The following is a 24,885-nucleotide window of genomic DNA, read 5'->3' on the forward strand; positions in this document are numbered from 1 at the left end:
GGTTTCTAAAATCTTGATTGCTATGTTTATTATAATGGAATTCAGTTTATAGCCATTACGGTATTCTCCGCTTGAAACATTTTAATAGCACTGCGAGCACTAATAGAAATAGGAAAATCTCTTGCTATTTGTTGATGGAAAATAATAGAAAACGCAAACCTCCCAAATTCCATTTGTAGGCCATAGGAGCATGAGCACAACCGTATGGGAGGAGATAACCAGTCTCTCCCTTCATATATATTCTTTTTTATTTTCTTGTTATACCTTCCCAAAACAGAGACATTCAACAGTAGTTAGAATGGCCATCTCCCGACATTTAAAAAAAACTGCACCCCCCAATGGGTGAACAAAGTAGAGTAGTAACCTAGAGTTCAGCTGAGTAAGCCACTGCGGAGCCTTAAGTGGTGAGGTCTTCCAATTTCAGAGTGATGTGTCTTCAACTTGTATCATCATTTTAGTGGAAAAACATAATTTAATTTTGGTGAAATGAGATTCATCTCCCGACAGGATTAGGAACAGCATTCACTGAATTTCACATTCTTCTTTTGTGAACTGTGAAGAAAATGAATGGTAGCTAGAAGATCAATGGGATTCCAGCTCCAGCTGCAGATGGAATGAAGATATACCAGGACAGAAACACCTATATTTTGATTTACAAAGCTAACAGCAGTTTTAAATCTGCAACTTAATTACAGACCAACTACACCACAACCTTTTCAAATGGCAAAAATACAAAAAAGTTAAGTGTTACAAAAATATTTCAGAAAAAGTGCATAGTCTAAGTGCATAGTAAATAAAAGCACTGAAAAATATCTTGCTAGAGGGAGTTCAGCTCGGAAAAGTTATTACCAAAGCTAAACATTTTTATTTTACACAAACTATACTCAAAAATAGCTTTATGAGACTGATTTCTGGCTAAAAGTATCAAAGGGTTTATTAGTCAAGAAACAAATACCTTAACTCACATGGGTGGATAGAAAAGAAACAAGTAAGCTGCCTACCCCAAAAGTTCGCACTCATTAAGATTTCTGCAGTGGGAGGGTGCTAATATATTCTGTAATAGCAGAATGTGGTGATCATGGAATTAATTATTGCTAAAGTAGATTTAAAAAAGAAAGAGAAAAGAAATAAAACAAATTAAACCTGACACAATCCGAACAAACCTGTCAATTTACAGTTTCAAGGTTATTTTACAAAATACCTACATTTACAACAGGCTCCTGGCAGCATTTTCAGACAAAGGTTCTTTTAATTAATCCTGACATGCTATAAATGAATAAATTACGCTATTTAAAGAATTACTGTCAATAAATTTTTCTTTCCATTGGGTCAGAAAGAGGAAAGAGAAGAGCGCATTTAAGATTAAGAGGAAGCGCACAGAGAACTTAGGGGAAAGAATGGGGGCTTAGGGAGGGTCAGGAATCATAGGAACCTCACCTGGCCACCTGGCGGGATGCTCTCCAAAGTTAAGAATCAATCTGCTCAAAGCCAAATTAACCAGGAATTTAAAGAAAAGCCACAAAATGGTAGTTAAACCCTTTAACGCTTTCATTCTTATGCACAATCAGTCCAGCGGTTAGTGCGAGGCCGCAGGAGTTAGAACACGGAGTCCCGGCTGCTGCGGCACTAGGTACTGTGCCTGTAAGTCATTATAAAAGGAAAAATAAAGAATGCCTTTCCCCTTCAGACCAAAAAAAAAAAAAAAAATTTTTTTTAAATAAAAATCTGAGGAAAAGTTGTAACACTAAATCTAAAATGATTCGCAAAGGAACTGTATGTAACAAATGGCTTGAAGTAGTCTATTAAAAAATTGGGGAGATTTTGATTTCATAGTGAGTCAGCAAGGCATTTTTGTTGTTTAAAAAAAATCTCATTTCCTTACAGAAACAGTTTTTAGTTTTTAATGAACTTGTAAACAAAAAAGCTCCCATTTCAAAATAAAAACAAAATCCCAGATCATATAGATGTTTACAGTGATTACATTTATCTAAGCAACATACATACATGTTCAGTTGTAAGATGTTAACTAAATTTCTGTGACAAATATGCTTTTTTTTTTTTTTTAATACCAAGAACATTATAGAGTTAATGCAGAGTCCTAAGGATAATCTAGTAGTCACTAAGTTTTTCTTAAGTCTTCACTTTAGATGCTGTTATTTCTAGCACAGGTAAGCAGGCAGTCTTCCGAATGCTCAAACACTGGAATCTTTGGTTGCTACCGTATCAAGCTGGCTTGCAAACAAGAAGCCAACCATTTTAAGAATGTTTTAAGTGAACAACTTGCAAACCCCAGGGGTGGATAAACCCTAAGAACGCACAATTGTGAGCATTTACAACCATCACAACTGTGGCTGAAGACTGTTCATGCCGTTCTTCTGAAATGAGATCTCAAAGCAGTATAGTTCAAAATAAAAGATTTTAACAAAAATTGGCATATGCACAATTTCTCCACCAATTTGTGTGTGTCAACCATTTAGAGTTAACTTTTCCACTTGAAAAAATGCAATAGAAAACTGGACACCATGTTTCACTATCTCAGTTAATATTCACAATTACAGCGGCTACAACTCAGGACACGGCATCACCAATGCTGCCCAGAGCCAGTTTATACTGAAATTAAGTTCTTTACACCAAGTAAATGGTTGTTCACAACCACTGTCTAGTGTACATATGAACTAAAATTCCTAGATTTGGGGAGAAACAAATGCTGCTCCGATCATCTGCTCTGCTTCTTCTGTTCCTTGATTCATGCTTAGAAACCTGTTTAAAAAAAAAAAAAAATCGAAACAAAAAAAGAATGTTACAATTCCAAGTTACAAAAGATTTTTAAAAACCACACCCAAAACTGGGAAATTGGGTGGAACTGGGCCAATAATTACTTTATTAGAATGGTGACTCAGAATATTTTCATCTATTTGAAAATCACGGCTCATCTTAAAACTACATACAAAAACTTTTCTGTTCTAGGTGCCTTTACGTAGGAGCAGTACACAGTGAATCAAAGCCTTCCCAGTCAGCATACACTTTTCAGGCCCGAGAATTACTGGGAATTCCAATGAGCCTATTTTATTTATTTCTAGACTTCTAGTATCTAGAGCATAGAATGTGTTCAAGTATTTATCAAACGAATGAAAAATAAGACGGGTTTGCCTTAAAAATTACAAACTATAGTCTTAACCATACTATATGCAGGAACTTTTCTGCACATTATTTCTGATCCAAATAAGAAGTAATAAGCTTTAATAATAAATGTATTCAAGACATAATTGAGTTATTCCATAGAACACAAACCTGGTCAGTATGATTTTTATCACAGAAACCTTAAACCTTTAAAAACGTTGTACTTCCACCAATAATACATTAAAAAAGTTTTGCCCTGGATTTGAAAACCTAAACAAGTGACGCTTTTTTGTTTTGGCTTTGTTTACTTTGCAAGCCTTCCCACCCTGTAAACACTACCTCCCTCTGCCACAATTAGACTCTTAAGACTTCCACACATAGGCAGGTTTGAATAGAAACCAGCCTCAGGTAGTAATAGCTGCATGTTCCATCTGTGGCAAAAGACCACTAGAGCAAATGCTTTTTTTTGCTCTAACATAAACATAAAAAACATAAAACATAAAAAAATGTTTATGTAACTATTACCTACAAGCTTTATCTATGGCTCAAGGCAGAAAGGAAGTATGCCCATTCCTCAGCCAAAACACGAAAATCCCATCAGTACCACCTTTTCTCAGCAAAAGCCTTCCCTTGAGGTGACCATGCCCCTTGGTTCATCCCCTTCCAAACCCCTATATAGCTGGCCTCATTATAGCTCTTTCTAGCCCACTCTGATCTCTCACTTCTAAATTCAGCATGGAAACCATGTTTTTATTCATCATAAACTTCTCCCTTCTTTGTGCTTCTTAAACATTCGCTGGACCATTTCCAATGGGCTCTGTGGGACAAATAATACGCTTCTAAAATCTGCCTCCCCACACCCCCCCCCCCCCCGCAAAGATAACACCAAACATTTATATATCATTTTTGGGGAAATATGGGCTCACTCGTTAACTAGGAATTTGTTCATTTGAGGACTGAAAGTCATCTTAATTCATTTAAAAACATATTGTGCTAACACTCTGAGGACAGTGCTGTACACATTCTTTCGCTCTCTATGCCGACTAACAGAGTAGACACAAAATAAACCTCTGTTAAAAAAAAATAAATAAAATAAACCCCTGTTGCCTGCCCAAGTACTAAATTCATAAAGTAAATGCCAAAATGAAAAATTTTATGAAGCTTTCTGAAAATGAACTTCATCACAAGGAATATTCTATTTGGTATATATGACTAAAGAGAATTAGCAAAGTAAGCACAAAAAGAAAAGGCTGTCAGATCAAACCTGAATTAAAAACCTTAAAATTAAGACCATATTCTGTAACGTAATTCCAATGTTAAAATACAGAATACTGTGAAGCAAATTAAAACTATGAATTAGCTAATTAGAGATGACCCTTACCCTGATGAGCATTTAATTTCAAGTCCTGCAATTATTCTTAAATATGATAAAGAAAAATGTTTACACAGCTACGAAAACTGTTTACCACACCTTGCTATGTGATTACGTTATACTGAATAATCTAATTACTACGTTGAATATCCAAACAGCTTTAAAATAGAAACTGCTATCACTAACTAAAAAGAAAACGTAAGTTACAATGTCAAAATATTAGAATACTCTTGTGTCTTTAATAGGGATAAAAATTAGATCTAGGTAAGAATTGTATCTGTTCATCTGATATTTGAAAAATTACTGGGTCAGTTAATGATTACAATTGCTTAGGAATCAGACAGAGGCTAGCCTAAAAATATTCCTGGAGGAATAGAGCAGTCAGATCCAGATGTAACTCTTCAGATCGGCCAATGGTAGGATACTCCACCCAGGGATCAATGTTTCTCCAGAGAATTGTCCTAAGATGTTACTCAAGTTTATGTAGGAAAAATCTCAATGGGAGCATTCAGCAAGTATTCAACATTCAATCTTCAAGTGCATTCCTTTTTCCAGTGTGCATTGATTCCTTGGTTTTTATCTTGTAATTTAGGTGGTGTCTCCTGGCTTCTAAAAGTCCAAACACCCATCTTCACTGCAACAACAGTTAAAATAAGGAAGGGATCCTTTTGCTCCTAAAAACAAAGAAACAAAAAAACAAAACAAAAAAAAGGGAGCAAAAAGCAAAGTCAAAATTGAGTTGGACCATCACTGTAACTACTGAGTTAATAGCTACATTTAAGTTTCTTTTCAAATCTGCAAAAGGAAAAAAATGTTTATGTAACTAGTGAGACTCTACCCCTTAATCCAAAATCTGAAAAGTATACATTGGCTCTTATTTATGAATGCATTTCTGATGTCCCTGATTTTTTTTTTTTTTAAATAGAACCACAAATTAGTTCAAAGGGATATTTATATAATAGTAAGGCTTGAAGTTTGTGATGGGCTTTTTAAATTTCAGTATCCTTTCCTAGTGGAAGACATAACTTTTTAAAAGTAGTCTGAATGCAGTATTCACATTCATGATGTAATGCCATTTATTATTAGTTAACATGTCTGTGTTTTTTCTTTTTTGGTTTTTTTTTTGGCTGCACAGAAATCATAATCAAATTTGGGAGAATTCTGAATCAGATTGGCACTATAAAAGCTCAAGAATAAAAACACAAACAGCTACAATAACTTTTCCTATGCTAAACTAAAAAAAAATAAAAGTTGGGAAAGATAAATAGATTTTTTATCACTACAAATAAGATAAATGACGACTTAAGTATATAAAGTACACACATTACCCCTTCAGCTGCCTTTAAAAAAAAACAAAACAGACTGGTATCTCTTTTTTTTTTTTTGTCTTCCCTATTACAGAATTCTGAGGTTGTTGAACTTGAAATACCTGTTACAATTGATTCCTTCCCCAACTGGTAGATGGTCTGCATTATACACCACTGAGTCACAGCAACACTGTACTCCTCTAGGTCTTCAGACTGTTGTGGTATCGTCCAGATTTTCGGACAAGTTCATGTTTGGTAAGTCCAGCCAGCCTTGGAGATGTGAGATTCATTCAGATGACCACAAATCAATTCTTGCACACTCGTCTTCGTTTCCTGTTGGGTTACTGAGCTCTTTTCTCTCCAGTGGTAGTGTCCACAATGAAAAAAGCTGACAAAAATTTCAGCAAGCAGATGCAGCTCCCTGGCACTTCTTTAGATTGAGTGTATTCAGAGAAGATCAGTCTCCAGATTATTTCAAGGTCTTCCCCTGTGATTTGGGTTACGTTGCTGAGTGACCAGCCACGTTCCTAGCAGCAATTGGTGAAGTCAGAAAAAGTTAAGCTAGACATAAATGGTAGGTGAATTCCAGTAAACACTGGAAGGTAATTCAAGGAAGACCATGGACATGGTAGGAGAATGTGATAGAAAAATTTTCTATTTTTTGACTGTCAACAATCTGACATCCACGTATGTGATTATGATAAAACTATGCTTAATATCAACGGCTTGGAGTAGTGAACAGAGGGACTAAGATGATAATAGAATTATGTAAGGATCCAACTTTGGCTTCACTACCTTCTGAAATTCTCCCCATCTCTGACCTCAACTAAAGAAATGGTGAACTTAACTGGATTATGAATGTCCTAAAAAGATTTCCTTTTCCCTTCAGTAATTCTTAAATGTCTTAAAAACTACTTTCCTGATAATCACATACAGTTGAATAAAAGGAAGCGAAATGAATTTGGAAGTGTCTCAGATGTGAATCTTTTATTTTTCTCTTTAACATGTATAAAAACTAATTATAATCTTGTGGCATAAGAGCACCGAAAATTAGTACACATCATAGTGGGCTTTACAAAAAACGAGAAACGCCTTATTTCTTAGTCTTTTGATGGGCCTTGGAAAGGAGTACTTCAAAAGATCTTTTCTTTAGAAAAGTAATTAGGATAGAAGTCTATTACACATAATAAACCCATCTTAGCTGAGTAAGTCAGACTTTAAAAGACTTTTTGGACATTCACAGTGAACTGCTGAAACAACTTATTACACACACACCTTTCCATGGAAGAAACATCCCATATACAATTTTCAAAAACTAAAACTAATAACGTAAAATATATTAATATGTCAACCAGTTCGGGGGATTTTTCCAGGAATAGATATCCCTGCAGTATACAGTTTCATGTGCTGAAGATACATTTAAGAAACCAAATTCTCTGCTTTGGAAAACCTCAGCGTATAATTCCGTGAACAAAAACTGATAGGATGTATTAGGTAAGTGCCTTCTAAAGTTTTAACCAGAAAAATGTATTATATGATGTTATCGTCACTGAAAGGATTTCTTGGAATTAGTGAAGAGTTGAGCTGCAGGAGAGCTCTTCCTTGAATAAAAAAAATGACTGTAGTGGACCCTAAGAGAATAACATGCTTTTAAACACCCTTATTACACAGAGATTGAAATAAGGAGTAAGTCACCTAAAAGGGACTGTCTTCAAACTCCAGACTTCATAGGAGATTTCTCAATAGATGGTCTGGATAAACACGGCTGGGGTTAGGGAAGTAGGCTCCCCAAACTTATTTCATGCCACCTTCAAACCTGCCGTACACATTCATGGCTTTATACTGAGGGGATTTCACATGAGATCTGCCTGGGGCACTAAGTTCTAGATCCAAGACAAAACAAACGTTTCGAGAAGCCAAAGATCAAACACAATTTTGTTGTTTGTATTCCGGGGCCTGGCATATTTTAGTAGCAAGCAGTATTTTGCTTGGAATCAAAATATACCACCTGAAAATGTCTCTCTGAAAGCAGTCAATGGTAAATGATGCATTTTATGAAAAATCCAATTTTTCAATATTTTACAAGTTGATGTTTATGTAGTAATTTATATAAACCCTGTGTCTATGATTGCCGTGAAAATTTTGTAAGATTTTTTATTTTTTTTAGGTAAACTCTACCCCCAAAGTGGGGCTAAAACTCAGGCCCTGAGATCAAGAGCCATAGGCTCTACTGACCCAGCCAAGTGCCCCGCAAACTGTGTAAGATATTTAAAGTTGCTTTTATGAAAAATAGTTACAATACAAAATTAAGGATTAAACTTAAGTTTAATTACAATTTTTTTTCCAAGGAAACATACTAACTCACTGGATCCAACTTCTCATCTTTAAGACCTAGATGAGGCAGGACAAAAATTCTGCTTGTTTATTGAGAAAGAGACACACAAGTAAACTAACAATGGAACTAACTCAAAATAAGGGAATTCTTTCTGAAGGCTGCTGAATGCCTGAAGTGAAATGTTCTAGGTCAGATGAGATTTCAATCTAATTTTAGTTCTAGAAACTGCAACTCGTGATGATCCTATTATCCCAGCTAGCTTTAGGCAAAAATTGGTTTCATTTTATGAAAAAAAGCAAATACCTTAATAGATGTCAGGCATAACAAGTCCTAAGTTTAGAGACATTACACCGGTAGGACCGTTTCTCAGTGATACCAGCTAGCTACCTAGCACATTAAGAGTTTGGCACTCTGATTAGCTATATCATGATTAAAACACTCAAAAGGGACAATTAGGTCCCAACTGAGATGCAGAGGCAAGCATCGGTGTTTGTTATCCTGAGCGGAAGTTTCATCATCTAAGAACCGCCGTTACGCTAAGCTTTCAGCTGTGAATCCTCCCCCAATACAGAAATGTTGAAGAAAAGAATCTCAACTTCATTCCTAACAGATGAGCTGCTGGGATGAGGATGACACCAGTGAATTCTCCTTCTTGAAAAGTAACCTCAGATCGGAATCTGTTTTTAAATTACCAAATTGCTCAGATACAATACTAAAAATATAGCCCAAAGAAGGCTAGGTTCAGACTAGAGCAGTCATTCAGAAATGAAAGAAATTAGAAACCACAAAAACCAAACCTTACCTGCCCACCCCTTCCAGAAAGTAGGCAGGTATCAGGAGGTAAGCCCCAGAAAGGGAACGACGGGGGTAAAGAAAAGCAAACAAAAACCACGAAACTCGAAACTCGGGAGTCGAACTGTATGGCAACAGTGACAAGAATGTGCCCCAACAGTTCTACTCCTTAGTAGCACCAAGAGTGCCAGAGACAGAAAGGAAAGAGACTAACAGTTCAGTGGCATTTGCCCCAATTTTTTCCAATTTGCAAGGCCTAACCGCAGAGTTCAATTCCACAACGAATTCCCAGACCCTGAGTATTTGCAAGGTTCCATAAAAGAAAGCCCAAAACAAAACAAGCGTTTTAAAATTAAGAACCTAGGTAGTTAAATAGCAACCAAAAGAGAGATCTGGTTCTCGAGTAGGAAAGATGTGTCGAGCTTTTCAGTTATTTGAGCATTTAAGAACGTAAATGAGATGCTCCGCAACCGAGAAGATAGACACTTTGGGGGCAATGCCAGACGCACCACCTCTGGAAATCGGACCATGTGCACCATTTTTCATTTTAAATGCTACAGCATTAACATGCAGAAAAATTCTTAACACTGTTAGTCTGAAAGTCAAAATACCACGGCTAACCAGATTCATTATTAAAAATCAACAAGTGTTAGGTCTAGGATTTTGGATTGATTGAGTATACCATATTCCCAACACCAAATGTTTATTTTGGAAAGGGTTAATGAATGAGTAAAAAAGATGCAGTTGTTAAAAATGACCCAAAATCCCAAGAGAAATGATATAATATATACACACATATATGTATATACAAATACATATACATATATATATGAACAAGGACATTTGGGTTTAAAGTTAGTAGTCAAATTTTCCAAGGACGTCTCTTTGTAAAAACACAGAGCCAAATTTTTACTTCTTTCAAAACCACTTCCTCGATCTAACACTGTTAGAAATGAAGGAATTACCCAATTTTGTGTTCAATTTGTTCCCTGTCACGTCACTTGGTTCTTGGCTACTAACCTTTCATGTTACTCTTGGTTTTGTCAGTTTGCTTGCCTGTGGGGGTTTGGGCCTGCTGACCCTGCCCACTTGAAGAGGCTGCCTGCTGTGCTGCTTTCTGCTTTAACATTGTCCAATCAAATGTGTAGTCATACTGGTGGTTCAGAGTCCTGGAAAACAGAAAATGATGTGTTAATCCTTTAATAATAGAGTCTGGCTAAACACTCTACTGAACCTGCAAAACAGGGAGGGCACTTTTTAGAAAAATGGTAGTATTTTCTCTAATTATGGTAGCTCCTAAAAGAATTCTTTCCATACACATGACTTTTTAACTCTTCAGTTCCACTTTTTACAAGTCACAACTGAAGGAAAATGATGTCACCACACTTCAGTCTGATGTATTCAATAAGAATAAATCTTCTCCTTTTTCAAAAAGAAGCTGACTTTTGAACTTTCTTGAAAGAGGCAGGGGAGTGGTAATGAACAGCACTCAAGCTGTCAATTATCTAGGGAAACATCCAAATAGGAAGCACCTTCTAAGAACAAATCAGAGTAGGTATGAGAATGTAAGCTTGGTGTGTGTGTGTCTGTGTGTGTGTGTGTGTGTGTGTGTGTGTGTGTGTGTGTAGATGTGTATGCTGGTGGCTTGGAAAGTAGACTTTCCTGGACTTAGAGAATTACCCCAATTCTTCTTCTCTTCCAACTAAGATTTCCAGTGACATGCACTCTATCTCCCTCCCCCATCCGCTCAAGACCATTTCTGGGTTGCACCAGGGAACCCTAAAGTATGAGGCCTGCTCCCACACCATCATACACCCCATAACTATCTAGTATGTAAATTGCTGTTAATTTTGATATTAAATAGGGTTCCAAGGACCACGAACAGTCACTTAACATCAGTTGCCATTATCATGGAAAGGTTAGATTCTTTGAGTTTGAGTCAACTGTTTCTCCATCCCAAACTAAAATAATTTCAAGCACGTTTGCATCACAATGGAAACATGCCAAACGAACTCAAATTTCTTAATATTTTATTCATATTGGTTAGAGTCACTTTATTTCGCTACTTGTCAGAACAGATGTCTTGGGTGGATTTGACTAATTTCCTTCCCTGGAGTCTCTAGTCTTAAAAACACCTTAAAAACTGACCTGAAAAGAATGCGGAATAGCTGCCTCAGATACATGTAATCCGGGGCTTCCTCAAAGCGCAGCCCACGACAATAGTTTAAGTACATGGCAAATTCTGCAGGAAACCCCTACAAGTTCAAGAGTTAAAACACAAAGTAAAAAAACAAAACAACTTATTTAAGACAGAAAAATAAATGCATTTAAAAATGCAAGTAAAACTTGTTTTTGAGGACAGTGCTTTATTACTACTTTGCCATAAGATGTGAGAACGCAACTAATATGACTTGGTATCCTCATAAATGTAATAAAATATCATTGTTCTGACCACTTCATCATGTACAGAGAAAATATGGTTCCTTTCCCTACAGTATTATGTCCTTAAATAACTTGGAGAACCCACTTGTTAATTTATTACTTTATCAACGTCTAACAACTCAATGGAAAACAATTAACAAATGACAAAATCAAGGCCGGTAATGGTACTTGCCACAAAGGCACAGTGAACAGGCACTTTCTCTCAGACTCTGAAATTACTTTCTTTTTTGTAGTAGAATATACTTATATAAACAGAAAAGTAAAATCACCGAGAGTGCAATCATACAAAGCAACTACTATTGTGATACGGATCAATCCAATGCTTTGTCCTACGAAGACTCGGATTGCCTTTTCTTTTTTCCGCAACTGTTATTTTATTTACATAATTTACATATTACTGTTCTGCCACCAACATTATATTCCAAGTATCTTTCTGTGTAATTTTCCAACCTCTTCATAAGCTTCTGAATGGCTGTACAATATCCAAACGAGTGAATACATCATACTTAACTAGTTCCCTGTAACTGGCCATTCAGGCAATTAAAATCTTTCTCTTTTCTAAACAATACTAGTAAGAACACCTGTGGGCATAAACTTTTTCCATTTTCAGTTTCTTAGGAAAGATTCTCAAAAATGTATATAAATATCTCTAAGCCTGTATTTTTTGTTGTTGTTGTTGTTGTTTACTGATTTTTGAGAGGGAGGGAGGGAGGGGCAGAGAGAGAGAGAGAGAGAGAGAGAGAGAGAGAGAGAGAGAGGGAGGGAGATGCAATCAGAAACAGCTCCAGGCTGTGAGCTATCTGCACAGAGCCCAATGTGGGTCTTGAAGCCACGAACCATGAGATTGTGACCTGGGCTGTAGTCTGATGCTTAACCGACTGAGCCACCCAGGCGTCCCTGAGCCTATAGATATTAATCACCAAAGAGATTTTGCCATCACCAATGTGGAAATGCAAAATACTAAAACAAAAATCCCTGCAGCCTTCCCCTCAAATATAAGTGAAGAGCTTTACGTTAAAAGAGATAGTCTCTTCCCACAACCTTCCAATTTTGAGAAATTTCTCGTATCCAGAAAACTAAGGTAGGATAAAATGGATATACTTGTAACATTCATCTTTACTGACTGCATTTATGTAAACAGCTTTCATTCTTACATTATTTCACTGTTCGAGAATGGACAGCTGAAACTAATCAGTATATTACACATTTTATTTAAATTCTTAACAAGACATTAAACGGCACATACCAGATGAACCTGCATTTATGTATTCCAAATAGAGCTAAACAACCAGAAGTAAAAGTCAAATAGTATACTTCATGCATTGCTATCTTATGACAGCAGGCAAAACCTTCACAAAAGAAAACTACCAATGCCGTAACTAATACAGATATGAAGTAGTTACCACCGTAACGAGACTGAAAACAATCTCACTACTTTTTAATAATACTAATACTCTGTGTTCACTGCACCCTGACAATTATATGTGGCTAATCCAGAAAGTGAGACCTAGTTCACAATTTCTAGATCAAAATTAATACGTAACCCAGAAGCAGACGATGTGCTAACACTCCCTTTCTCTTCCTGAAAAATGGCTGACTTTCCCGGTAAGCCAAATGAATCATTCTGTTGCATAGAAATAGTAGTGTACAGAAAATATGTTTTGCTTCCTGAAGTATACAGATTTTAAAGTTGGGGGGGGGAGGGGGGGGAGTGCGCCTGGGTGACTCAGTAGGTTAAGCATCCATCTGACTCTTGATCTTGGCTTAGGTCATGATCTCATGGTTCGTGAGATCGAGCCCTGCATCAGGCTCTGCGCTGACAGCACGGAGCCTGCTTGGGATTCTTTGTCTCCCTCTCAAAAACAAACAAAACAAAAAAAAGTTATCTGGGGGCACCATAAGACAAGAACATTTTATTCATGGACCTACAATGTATTTATTAATTTAAAACAAATCCCGAATCTCAGAAAAGAACATAGTCTCTTACCCACCCCAATCCCTCTTTTAACTGTAGATCTGAAGAAGGAAAAAGGAATTTGCGGATAGGGAGACATAAAAACACCACTTTCCCCCTTCCACAAAGTACTATTTCAACTCCATGCTGACTTCCCAACACCCAACTATATAATTATATACGGTCTTCTAATTATGTTGGTTACACCACTGTTGTCTCAAAGATGACCAGGTGGTTTTCTTTCTATGTAAGAGACCACGGTTATCCAACATGAAACCGACAGCTCTCCATTGTCAACTCCTAGGCTTCTCTACAAAGCTTGAGATTTAAGAGAAATGAGCCTGATTCCAACTGTCGCCTATATTGTCCACCATTGGCTATTTTTGGAATACTGTGATATGCCTTTGTCTCCCTACTCCTTGATATGCCTGCCAACTGCCGATATCCATTATTTTCTGGCACCAGTTTAGGGATGAGAATATTTATTTTCTCATGAACTAGTGAGGTTCCACTAGACAACTTTACATGCCCTTTTTTCCCCCTCTAGTTTTTAACAGATTACAGAACCCAAACAAACGAGAAACATAAAATACTTATTTGAAATGATTCCTAAAGGGATGCCTGGATGGCTTAGCTAGTTAAGCTTGGGTATCAGCTTGGGTCGTGATCTTGAGGTTGTGGGATGGAGTCCCGCATAGGGCTCTGTACTTAGTGTGGAGCTTGCGTGGGATTCTCCCCCTTCCAACCTCTCAAAATAAGTAGACATTTTAAAAAAATAAAATGGCTCATATATTCAAGCTACTCTTAAAGATACTTAGAATCATCAAAAAGTAAATTAAAAATGGTAGTAGCTAGCTACCTCATAGGATGTTTAAGTTCCAGGACAGGCAAATAAAATGCTCCCTCTTCTTGGATTATTTATTATTAAAAAAAAAAAAAAAAAAAGGCCTCAAGCACACTTGCCTTACATAAAACTTCAACAGGAGTAGACATCTTCTTTTCACTTATCTTTTCATATTTTTGCTTTTTTGTCGCAGCCTGTGGAAAATAAGAATCAAACCACATAGACATGGTCAATACTATCGAGAAGAACCGTGTTAGTTTAACCCACTAGACATAAATGTAAACATGAGATTCAAGAGAAATCATACCTTAGAATTAAAACCAAATCAAAGTAAATAAAACACACCCAACCCCCACCCAAACTGATAGCTCTTTACCAGTGTTTCTACCTCAAGAATATTTTTAGCTATTAGGAAAGGGTAAGTCTAATAGGAACATGATTTAAGTAAAAATGGGTGAAGTCAAATCTGAAATGTGTTTTCATAATCAATGCTCAACACAAGGGCAAAAGTAAAGGCAGCTCAATACCAACAAAAGTGCTCATCATTTAGCAACATTAGTAAGTTACGTTACGTCAAAATATTTCTCCAGTGTAAAAATTACTCATTTTTGATAGAGCTAGCCACACAAGCACTGAGCAATTTATCTAATTCACAGATGCTAAATAAACACAGGGACCATTTTCCTTTAAAGGAACAATAAAGTATCAGAATAGCCATTACATTCTAGAACACAGTGATTTTATCATTAACAGACACTCACAAAACTCAAGGTGAAACTCCTAATTAATAGGAGCAAATGTTAGGATAATTAAATAATATAGCTAGTAGTACTACTAGACGAACCAGTTTTACTAAACATAAAAGTCTTCCTTTTTAACACACTGGCAACGCATCAAAATCAGAAAGCCTCCATCTTTAATTAGCCCACGTCAATTTCCATTCAGATAAAGCTACTGGTTACCAGTGGGTATCTGCTTACTGTCCCAAAGGAAATTGTTCTTCAGGCCTGACAATGGGATTCTATTAATTCTTGCTGAAGCGATCAGATTTTATTTTCCCAATAAAAGGTTAAAATAAAGTTAATTCACTCTCAGAAAGCTTTAGGTTTCAAAGGGACCTTAAAGTTCATCTCCAATGTGTATTTTTATTCTTAAAACAAAACAAAAAGACTGGTAATGGAAGTCTGGTTTACCTTTAGTCCTTGCCAGGGCAGGCTGGTTCTATTAAAATACATCAAAACATATCCTAATGATTCCATGTCATCTCGGCGACTAGAAAAGAAAATGTAAATTTATGAGCTGGAATTATTATGGAAAGCATCTGGAAAAAAAAAAGCCAGGTACACAAGAAGTTTTCCCAAGCGAAGAGAAAGAGCAATTTGGTGGCTTGTGAAAGAAGATACTTAAAGTAATAAGAAAGTTCGTAACGAGTTACTTCTAAACAAAATTTTCTCACAGAATACAAAATTATAAAATCCAACACAGTCCTGCAATTTAATTTCTAAAGAGCAAAAAGGATTTAGCGAGACAACTTTCTAAATGAGGTTAATGAAGAAGACAGAACAAAGTACAAAGTAGCAGGACACTTTTAAGTTTTGCAGAAGCTCCTAAAAACTAACTTGAGAGATGCTGAAATAAATTAGCATTTCATTTTTTTTTTAAGTTTATTTTTGAGAGAGACACACACACACACAGAGAGAGAGAGAGAGAGAGAGAGAGAGAGAGAGAGAACACAGCAGAGTAGGGGCAAAGAGAGAGGGAATCCCAAACAGGTTCCTTGCGCACCAACAGCGTGGTGATGGGGCTCAAACTTATGAACCATGAGATCATGACCGGGGCCAAAATCAAGAGTCAGATGCTTAACCGACTGAGCCACCCAAGCTCCCCAATTAACATTTTAAAGCCAATTAATGACGCATGTGAATATATATACACATACACACTGAACATTTCCTAAGCTTAAGATCCTTCTCTTGAGGTTCCCGAACCTAGAAGCATATCATTTATCATTTCTATGCTGGTTTTAAGGAATAAAAATTGATCGATAAAAGAGGAAGGGAAGATGAAAGACCAGAAAAAAATAGAAGATAGAAGAAATCGAAAAAGCACCAAGATCATGACAATGTTTACTTCAAATCAGATCCTATTAATTTATGTAGGAGTGAAGAGCAGAACATGAGATGGCCCACCAACCCCCTCCTGGTTCATTAGGACTCAGGTAACATTTTCCTTATAAAACTAAATAACTAAAACATTATTTTCCAAACTCAACTTGCATCACTAAAATATAAAAATTCAAGATCAGCATGAAGAAAATAAGTACTACTGTCTTCAGTTGCAAGTAAACAAACAAACATCAAGATAAAATTACATTTATGCTTCTAATTTTCCATCACGGAGTATTTTCTCCCCAAGAGACAACCTTCAACAAAGAAACAAAAGGTCTCTCGTTTAACTGGCATCACAGCACTGACAAAAGCTCAACAGGTAAAAGAATTAATAAGCGTCCTTCAAATCTTCAGCCAAGAGACATCTTTAGGCATCATAAGAAACTAGTTAAAATATTTCCAAAACCCATTAGTGGCTTTGCTATGGATCTGAGAAACACATTCATTTCTCAAACTTACCTCTGTTCAATACCGAGATGTGCATTGATGCTAGCATATCGGGCGGTGCCAGTGAGATTTTTATCTTCTCTGTATGGTATGTGTTGCCTTGTCCTGTTGTCTCTGTACTTTTTGGCCAAACCAAAATCAATAAGGAATAACTTTAAAAGAAAATAAAGGGATGTTAGGTTTCCAACCTTGCTCAGTTGAACTGCTGCTTACTCATTCAACAGCATCTATTCTATCTTGTTCAACTATATCAAAATAAAGTATCGTAAGCGAAACAGATAATGAACAAACTTAACATTCCAGTAAGTTTTTACTAGTTCTCGTCAATAAATCAAGTTAAAGCAAATACAGTTAAATGGTTGATCCTTGTCAGCTGAACCAACTTCACAGGCCCAGTTTATTACACACTCGGGAGCCTGTCTTTAGAAAAGTAGTGAAGAAATATATACATGCTTCATAGCAGAGTTGAAAAGCGTGCTGTGTGCCATAATGAAACCTGACATCCTGTTACTGTTGGTAAACAAGCATGAGGTTTCAAAAACTGAACGTAAGCTATCTGGAATTCTTCCATTTTGCAAAGGCTATTCTTCCTTCAGTATAGCAACAGAATGTTCATTATCTAAAATAAGACAACTTGGAAAAGTTTGATATTGACAACAAAACCAAGATTTGTATTAACAAAAAAATAAGCATTTTAAAAACAAGCATGCATTACATTCTACTACTTCCCACTGATATTTATCCATTCATCAGGTTAAACTTCTGGGAAATATAAATATGGATCTAAAATCTTAAAAAAAGCACTTAGTATCTATTTACACCAAGATAACTTACAATTAGCAGTTTAAAGGAGCTAACTAAAAACAAGACTAGTATTTTAGAACAAAATAATGTTTAGTGCTATCATGTTTATATGGGACACATGGGAGTAAGATATGTTTATAATGTAGCTAATTTTTGAAGGAAAAAACCCCCTACTTTTGACAAAAAAGAAAAAAAATCCAGTATTTATTTACGTACCTTCTAAAGCAAAATAAATAATCTTTATTTCAAATTTTAGTCTTTATCATAAATTCTCTTACTAAAGTTATGTCTACAAAGATTATCCAACAGGCAGGTCTAGGTGCCCTTTTAGTACCTAGCCCTAGACCTTTTGTTCCCTAGTTGTGCCTACGTTTTCTAGTTTTTCTTTCCATTAGGCAGACTTTGGGTCCCTTCTGTCCAGTTTATAATCTATGATATCCTAAGAAACCCACCACCTAGCCTCTTAGGGTGTGTGTAAGAATAAAGTAATTGAGGGGGGCCTGCATGGCTCAGTTGGTTAAACATCTCACTTCAGCTCAGGTCATGATCTCATGGTTTGTGAGTTGGAGCCCCACATTGGGCTCTGGGTTGACAGCTCAGAGCCTGGAGCCTGCTTCAGATTAGATTCTGTCTCCCTCTCTCTTTGCCCCTCTCCCACTCATGTTCTGTCTCTGTCTCAAAAATAAATAAACATTAAAAAAAATTAAAAACAAACAAAAAATAAAGTGATTGATTTGGGTGAAAAAAAAATCTGATCAAGTGCCTCTCTTAGGAGGGTAAAAAACACTTCTATGGAAGGGCACCTGGCTGGCTCAGTCGGTGGAGCATGCAACTCGTAATCTTGGGGTTTTGAGTTCGAGCCCCACGTTGGGGGTAGACATTACTTTAAGAAAAATCTTTTAAAAAAAAAGGCAGGCCTTTTTTATACATTGGATGGGAAAAGACATTGAGGTTTGAGCTTATTGTCACCAAGGTAACAAGGACATACCTATTTTCCCCTGGTCTACTATGAAAGAATGAAGAGCAAATTTTTAGTAAAATTTAACTGGATAATGAGACCTGTCTAGTAAGATTAAATTCACTTCCTCGGCAATCGCATTATTATACGATCAAGAGAAAGTCTTAGAACACACAAAGAGAAATAAAGCTCACACTCCTACTTTTCTCTTGATATGAAAATGGGTTCAGTACACAAATATTAAAATAAGCAAAATACATTTCTGTTAAGCAAACCAAAAAGCATGACTTAAGTTCTGCAGATTCACACTGAAAAGAAAACAAGGCAAAAACAAACACAAAAAGACATCCAGCTCCACAGTATTTTTTTAAATGCCCGTAAGAATTACGTGAGTTTTAAACAAAAGGCAATTAAGACAAAGACTCTCCTCTAAAGGACATTTCCTAGGATTGCTTCTTTTAGTACTTCAAAATGGAGGAGAAAATAAGAATAACTCTGACAATTAGATCTGATAGTGTCCTTCATGTCCAAGTGTACATTCAGTTGCTCCATTTGCAACTCAATGACCAGACATTTTCTCACAACTTTTTAAAAGATTGTTCCATGAAAGCTCAATGTTCTCTAGTGTTCTTTCTTTCCACAATGCTAAAGGATGAAATGTAGTTTTAGAAAACAAAAAATAAATACAAACACTGTCTTCTCAAATATTTCAATCTTTAATATCAAAACAAAAAACTACAAAGCAAATAAAACAACTTAAATTTTCTCCTCTTATAAAAACTGAAAGTAAGTCAGGAAAAATAATTTCACTGCTAAGCAAAGGTGAAAATAAGAACAAATAACTGAAAAAGAAAGCTACTTAACATAAAAAAATTTTTTTAATCTCTTGGTAGTTCATGATCTTCTGGTACCTATCAAGCTTCTTTAGTAGTTCTCTGCTTTGAATTTAAAAATGAATATACACAAAATGGAAGTGTTTACATGACACCATGTTTCCAAGGATACAACCAAACAGCCGCAAATATGTAAAGGGAGAACCAAACAAGGAAAAGTCAATGTTCAGTAAGTCATAAGATAATATATTTTTATACATTTGCATATGCAAAAGAAGTCTAATTTCTCTGGTGGGTCAAGCTGCTTTTCTGTGAATTTTTGTTTTGTGTGCTAAGTAAAATTTGTGCCTGTTTTACAGAATGCAGTCTATTCTTCAAAGGCATGTGGGAGTGAATTAATGTTGGGCATAGTGGGATAACTTCATTCAGCAGAGGTGCATTTTATTTTAGCAGAGGTGTTTTTAGAAACACTATCGGTAATTTTAGTTTTTAGCTTAATCTGGCAATTTTTCACCTAACGAGGGTCACAGTTCCTTGCCCTTTCAAAACATTCACAGGATCACTTTTCCTCACAACCCAGCTAATCTGTATGTAGAAAATATAATCGATCCAATGTCATTTTATGGAAGTTGCTAAATGATTAGGTTACAAAATAGAAGTTGTGTGAATGAATGGATAAGCAAAAATGGGGAACTAGATGCTTTACAAAGTGCCTAATTACCCACCATCCTCTCTCTCTCCCCACCTCAGATCTAGTCACAACAATTACTATTTCTCCGTGAATAAAAATAAGTTTGAGTTTCAGAAACCAGTAACAGCAGAAGATGATCCCTGGAATAATGCTGGGCAGTACAGAAAAGGATTAAACGATTACTCAGATGATGCATGTGGTACAAAGTATGGAACATACTTTGAAACTATACCAAATTCAACTTATCTTTTTTGATTACTCATGCCAATACTTCCTTCTCAGTGTATACTAAATTGAATGATTAACATTCACTTCTTTGCTCAAGAGCTTAACAAAGTTGGCCAACTTCTATGAAAAAAAGAAGTGGAGACTTCCACTTACATAAAAAAATTTTTTTAAGAAAAGTACTGGGGTGTTTATTACTTAGCCTGCCAAACACTAAATCATCAGGTTATGCATTAATTTATCTTACATGTCATTAATGGTAATTGTTTGCTAAGTGCTTCAATTATGTTACTGTTACATTGTTAGACTGCAATGTCTCCTAGTTCCAGAGCACATGATGCTCTTGGAGCATTTTATGCCTTTTGGCTGAAGTCGGAGAATTCACATATTGAGGTACAATCAATTCTAGACACACTAGATCTGAAATCTGGTCTACACTTACCTGAAGTTCACTAGGGAAGGGGAAGAGAATTGAGGCAGAATATATTCATCATACAGCACTGATGCAACTGAATTTAGATATATTTCATGCATTAAAAGTTCTGCAACTCCAAATACAGTCTTAAAAACTAAAGTCTAGCTCAAGTTTACCATTAGATAAAGAATTTCAATACTAGACCAACATATTTCCTCATGTGGACGTTACAGATCTAAACATAATCCTGTTTTCATTTAGGTTTTCTCTACACTTTACAAGGTTTAAGCAAAAGCCACAAAAAAACATCTTAGTAATGTTATATGTTTGCCAAGTATGTCTGAATAATGCCAACGTAAGAGATGCTTGAGCAAGATCTACATTCTCCAGAATTAAAACAAAACAAAAATAATCAAAAGAAAACAATAAAAAAGAAAAGCACATGAATTTGGGATTGAGGTTGGAATAGGAGACAGTTTCAGACCTGGTTTAATCCTGAGAAAGATGGGTCCTGAGAAGTACTAACAGTCATGCTTCTTTTCCTCTTCCCCACTGGAGATTCTAAACACTAAACAGACAATAGAGGGTGGCAGTGCATCAAACAGTATTGCTTACATTGCAACAATGGCCGGCGCAGACAGGCAACACCGAGGCATTAGAGAAAGAACAGGGTAGCCAAATGCCATCCTTCTTCCACCAAGCACTGTAGCTTCTCAGTTTTCCAAATAAGAATCACATGCTCGAGAACATTTGAATTCTGGAAAATACTCAAGTTTTTAATGCCACTATATTGTGTCACTGCCTGAATCAGGGATAGCAATGGTGACATTTGGCTCTTTAATATTTTCATCAAAAATGGGGAATTTGGCTCTGCAATATTTGGTACCACAATCTGCCCTTCCCCCAAAAAAGATTGTACAGGGGAAAAAAATCTTCAGTAAGGAAGAGGTAGAAGGCATTTAGTCACCTCAAAATTGGTTTTCATAAGCATGCAGGGCTGATTACTGGAAGAGATGAATAAATTCACTAAGATCGGAGTGGTCACTCCTAAATATCAAATTCAGAACAATTTTCCAAGTAAGAAATTTGACTTAAAAAAAAAAAAAAATCAACCTCAAAAGCCCCCCATTTGTTCCCATGAATAGAAAACTACTAGAACAAACTAACCAAAGACTCCAGTCTCATAAAACTGGCATGTTTTTCAAACTACAATACAGAAAGAAAACACTAAAAACCAACTACAGAAACAAAACACTAATCTAAAATGTTCAAGAACAACATTTAGAATTTGAATCTTAGTTAAGTGAAACACTGCACTTCTACCCTAGGGACTCTCTGAATCTATTAACAGCAAGCAGCTCCACAATATTTTTTAGTATCTCTAAAGAGGACACAAGAGCCTAAAAAGGTTTTCATCATGGGGCAAACTGGACATCCTAACACAACTATGTAATTAACAAAGCTATTTTTAAAAGGGGGGCAGGGAGCAAAGAGTTATTATCTAGGTCATCATTTAATTTTAAGACAAAAACCATGTACTGCAATGTCAACATGCAGAACACAGATCACATGAGGATAGTGGGTCTTTATCAGGAAGAAAATAGGGAAGGGGGGGGGCTGGGAAATGGCCAAAGATCAGGGTCAAACTAACAGAATTGCCCCAAAAATTAAGACCAGTAAAATTTTTTTCAATTAAACCACCAGGTTTTACAATAACAATTAAGAACCTGGATGCTTCAGAGAGAGAAGCTACAGAATATTTAAAAATAAACAAAGATGCAATTTGGGAATGGCAAGGTAAGTTATATGTAGATATACACACCTTTCATTATTTAAAGGTTAGCTTACAAAAAAATTTAAATTCCTAAAACTTGGTCAGACCAACATCAATGTCTCACGCATTAGCAAATAACAACAGTTCTAATGGTAATGGCTACAAGTTGGCATTCATACAGGCAAACAAAGGTAAACATTTATAGCCAGACCTAAAAAAACACCAAACACTTCCTAATGACTTAATAAAACAAATGGGAATCTTCCTTCCAAAAACAAAACAAAAAACCCCACAAAAACCAAAAAGCCCCATGTTGTCCTGAAGTTGAGAATTTCTATCAGATCATCAGATCATAACATGCTTAGTGCATTGCCAATGCTGCCTGTCTGCCCGAGCTCAACATTGAATCGATAAATAAAGCAATTCACTCAATAAAACTAATCATTGCAGAAAAATTTCAACACAATTAGTTTCTAACTGCAATCATGCGTCACTAGCTCAAACCCAATCACCCCATACGTTCAACCATTCTGAGACCCCAATGAATACTAATTTTGTTGTATGAACATTCATTTCACTTGACTATATTTTCCTTTAAAAGGGGGAGAAGGGGTAGAGAATCCACCCAACTTGGCACCCAAGTAAGAAACTGTCAACTACTTTTGAAGCAGGCCCAAAAGTTAACCTTTTGAATACACAAATCCAAGGACTGAAGAATTCTCATTATAATCATGCTCAGTCAGCAAATGTTAACGCCATGGTGACAGATGGGGTCAGTGGTTCCCACGCTGGCACAAGCACATATATTGCAAAAACCCACGCTTCAGTGACAAAGGTTAAAATCTGATTTTAGCATTCAGGAAAAAATGTATATGGGGTTTTTTACTATTTCAACGAATGAAAAATAGATACAACTTTTGAATAGTTAAATAACAGATGATTACATTTCATTAGAAAGCCCTTGGGAATTTTGTATTTCCATACAGATAATTAACCTGGGTTGGGTAAGTTGGAAGAAAATTTATTTCAAGTTGCTAAGTTAATAAGAGTTAGCTGATTACCCTTTAGCACAATCTTTTAAAGCAATCATCAACAGCAAATACAATTTCCTATGACTTTTTAAAGATTCAAAGTTTACCAAAGCAATTTTTGGAGTTTTTACTCTTTGCTCTTTTCATGCAGAGAACATTTGACTAACCTTATTACAGTGACGCCCAATACCCATTAGGAAGTTATCTGGTTTAATGTCTCTGTGTATAAAATTCTTTGTATGCACATATTCAATTCTACTGATCATCTGGAAAAAAGGAGGGGGGGGAGAGATAATCATGTGATTTGAATTGTGAAAAAAGAAAGCAACACATTATTTCTCAATTATTTCAGTATCTCAATTATTTTTCAAGATACCAGGTATTAAATTCACAAAAACAGTGCTAGACAAAATTAAATGTAAAGGGCAACCAGGCTCCCCATTTATCTCTAGACTGATGAATATCTAAGCATAAACCCGCCCCATTCTTTGGCATGTTCTAGTATTAATGATTATAAATATGACAATCATCTAACCTAACAGAAAGAACTGATGTTTGCAATTTTTAAATTACAAAATAGTAAGTTTAGGATTGTTTCAGTTAGGAAAAGCTAAATCATCAACTTTCTACCCCAATTCTATGCCACCTGAGGTAACCTGTGTTCGAATAGCCTGGCATTATCCGTTTCTGTGCTCTTACATACATACATTCACGAACTCAAGACACACATATAATTGGGAACAGAAGGTGTTGACCAACTGAAAGATAGAAGTTGCTACTGTTTTAAATTGGAATGGAAGCATCCTATTCATTTTATTCTTGTTGGCTTGTTTTTAACTGAACAACCCAAACATTCTCGGAAGTCAGTAGCATATACGACATAAACATAACACATGGGGACATATACATGCTGGGTTTTACTTCTTAGATGCTTTTTGAATTCTCCCATGTTTTTTCTCCACACTTCAGTAATGACATTCAAATCACATTCAAAAACTGAATAGGAAGCCTGTCATTCCAACAACCTCTTCTTAATTGCTTGGACATTCTGCCAAGTTGAATGGTATAGGTGTTTGGTATTAGGTTCTCCCCGATCATCCCAACTTAAATTATTTCCATTGTTCCCAGTATCTTCCCACTGTAAACAATAATGCTATTAATACGTTCAAATATATCCTTATCTGGGCATCTGGGTGCCTCCGTCAGTTAAGCACCCGACTTCGGCTCAGGTCATGATCTCATGGTTTTTGAGTAGGAGCCCTGTATCGGGGTCACTGCTGTCAGCATGCAGAGCCTGCTTTGGATCCTCTGTCCCCGTCTCTCCCTGCCCCTCCTCTGCTCATTCTCTCTCTCAAACCAATTGATTAAACCAA

General features: G+C 36.1%; 1 protein-coding gene across 6 annotated transcripts in view; it reads right to left on the minus strand.

Annotated features, from left to right (window-relative positions):
- Positions 1 to 230: 230 nt before the first annotated feature.
- The window catches only part of CSNK1A1 (casein kinase 1 alpha 1), a 47,377-nt gene continuing 22,722 nt past the window's right edge, over positions 231 to 24,885 (minus strand). The window contains exons 4-12 of one of the 6 annotated variants that reach the window (XR_009258849.1): positions 23,680 to 23,778; positions 21,192 to 21,275; positions 16,794 to 16,933; positions 15,360 to 15,438; positions 14,286 to 14,360; positions 11,075 to 11,181; positions 9,983 to 10,095; positions 5,922 to 8,190; positions 4,707 to 5,166 (exon numbers count right to left, since the gene is read on the minus strand). Coding sequence is in view for 4 of the 6 variants with exons in the window: in XM_058719782.1 (XP_058575765.1) it covers positions 2,753 to 2,760; positions 9,947 to 10,095; positions 11,075 to 11,181; positions 14,286 to 14,360; positions 15,360 to 15,438; positions 16,794 to 16,933; positions 21,192 to 21,275; positions 23,680 to 23,778 (741 nt within the window). In the remaining 2 variants the exon portion in view is untranslated. Of the gene's footprint in view, positions 2,761 to 4,706; positions 5,167 to 5,921; positions 8,191 to 9,941; positions 10,096 to 11,074; positions 11,182 to 14,285; positions 14,361 to 15,359; positions 15,439 to 16,793; positions 16,934 to 21,191; positions 21,276 to 23,679; positions 23,779 to 24,885 lie in introns of those variants that run through there. The other 5 variants (XM_058719798.1, XM_058719782.1, XR_009258852.1 and 2 more) reach the window with 5 other exon arrangements.

The sequence above is a fragment of the Neofelis nebulosa genome, chromosome 1, assembly GCF_028018385.1.
Source record: "Neofelis nebulosa isolate mNeoNeb1 chromosome 1, mNeoNeb1.pri, whole genome shotgun sequence".
NCBI lineage: Eukaryota > Metazoa > Chordata > Mammalia > Carnivora > Felidae > Neofelis > Neofelis nebulosa.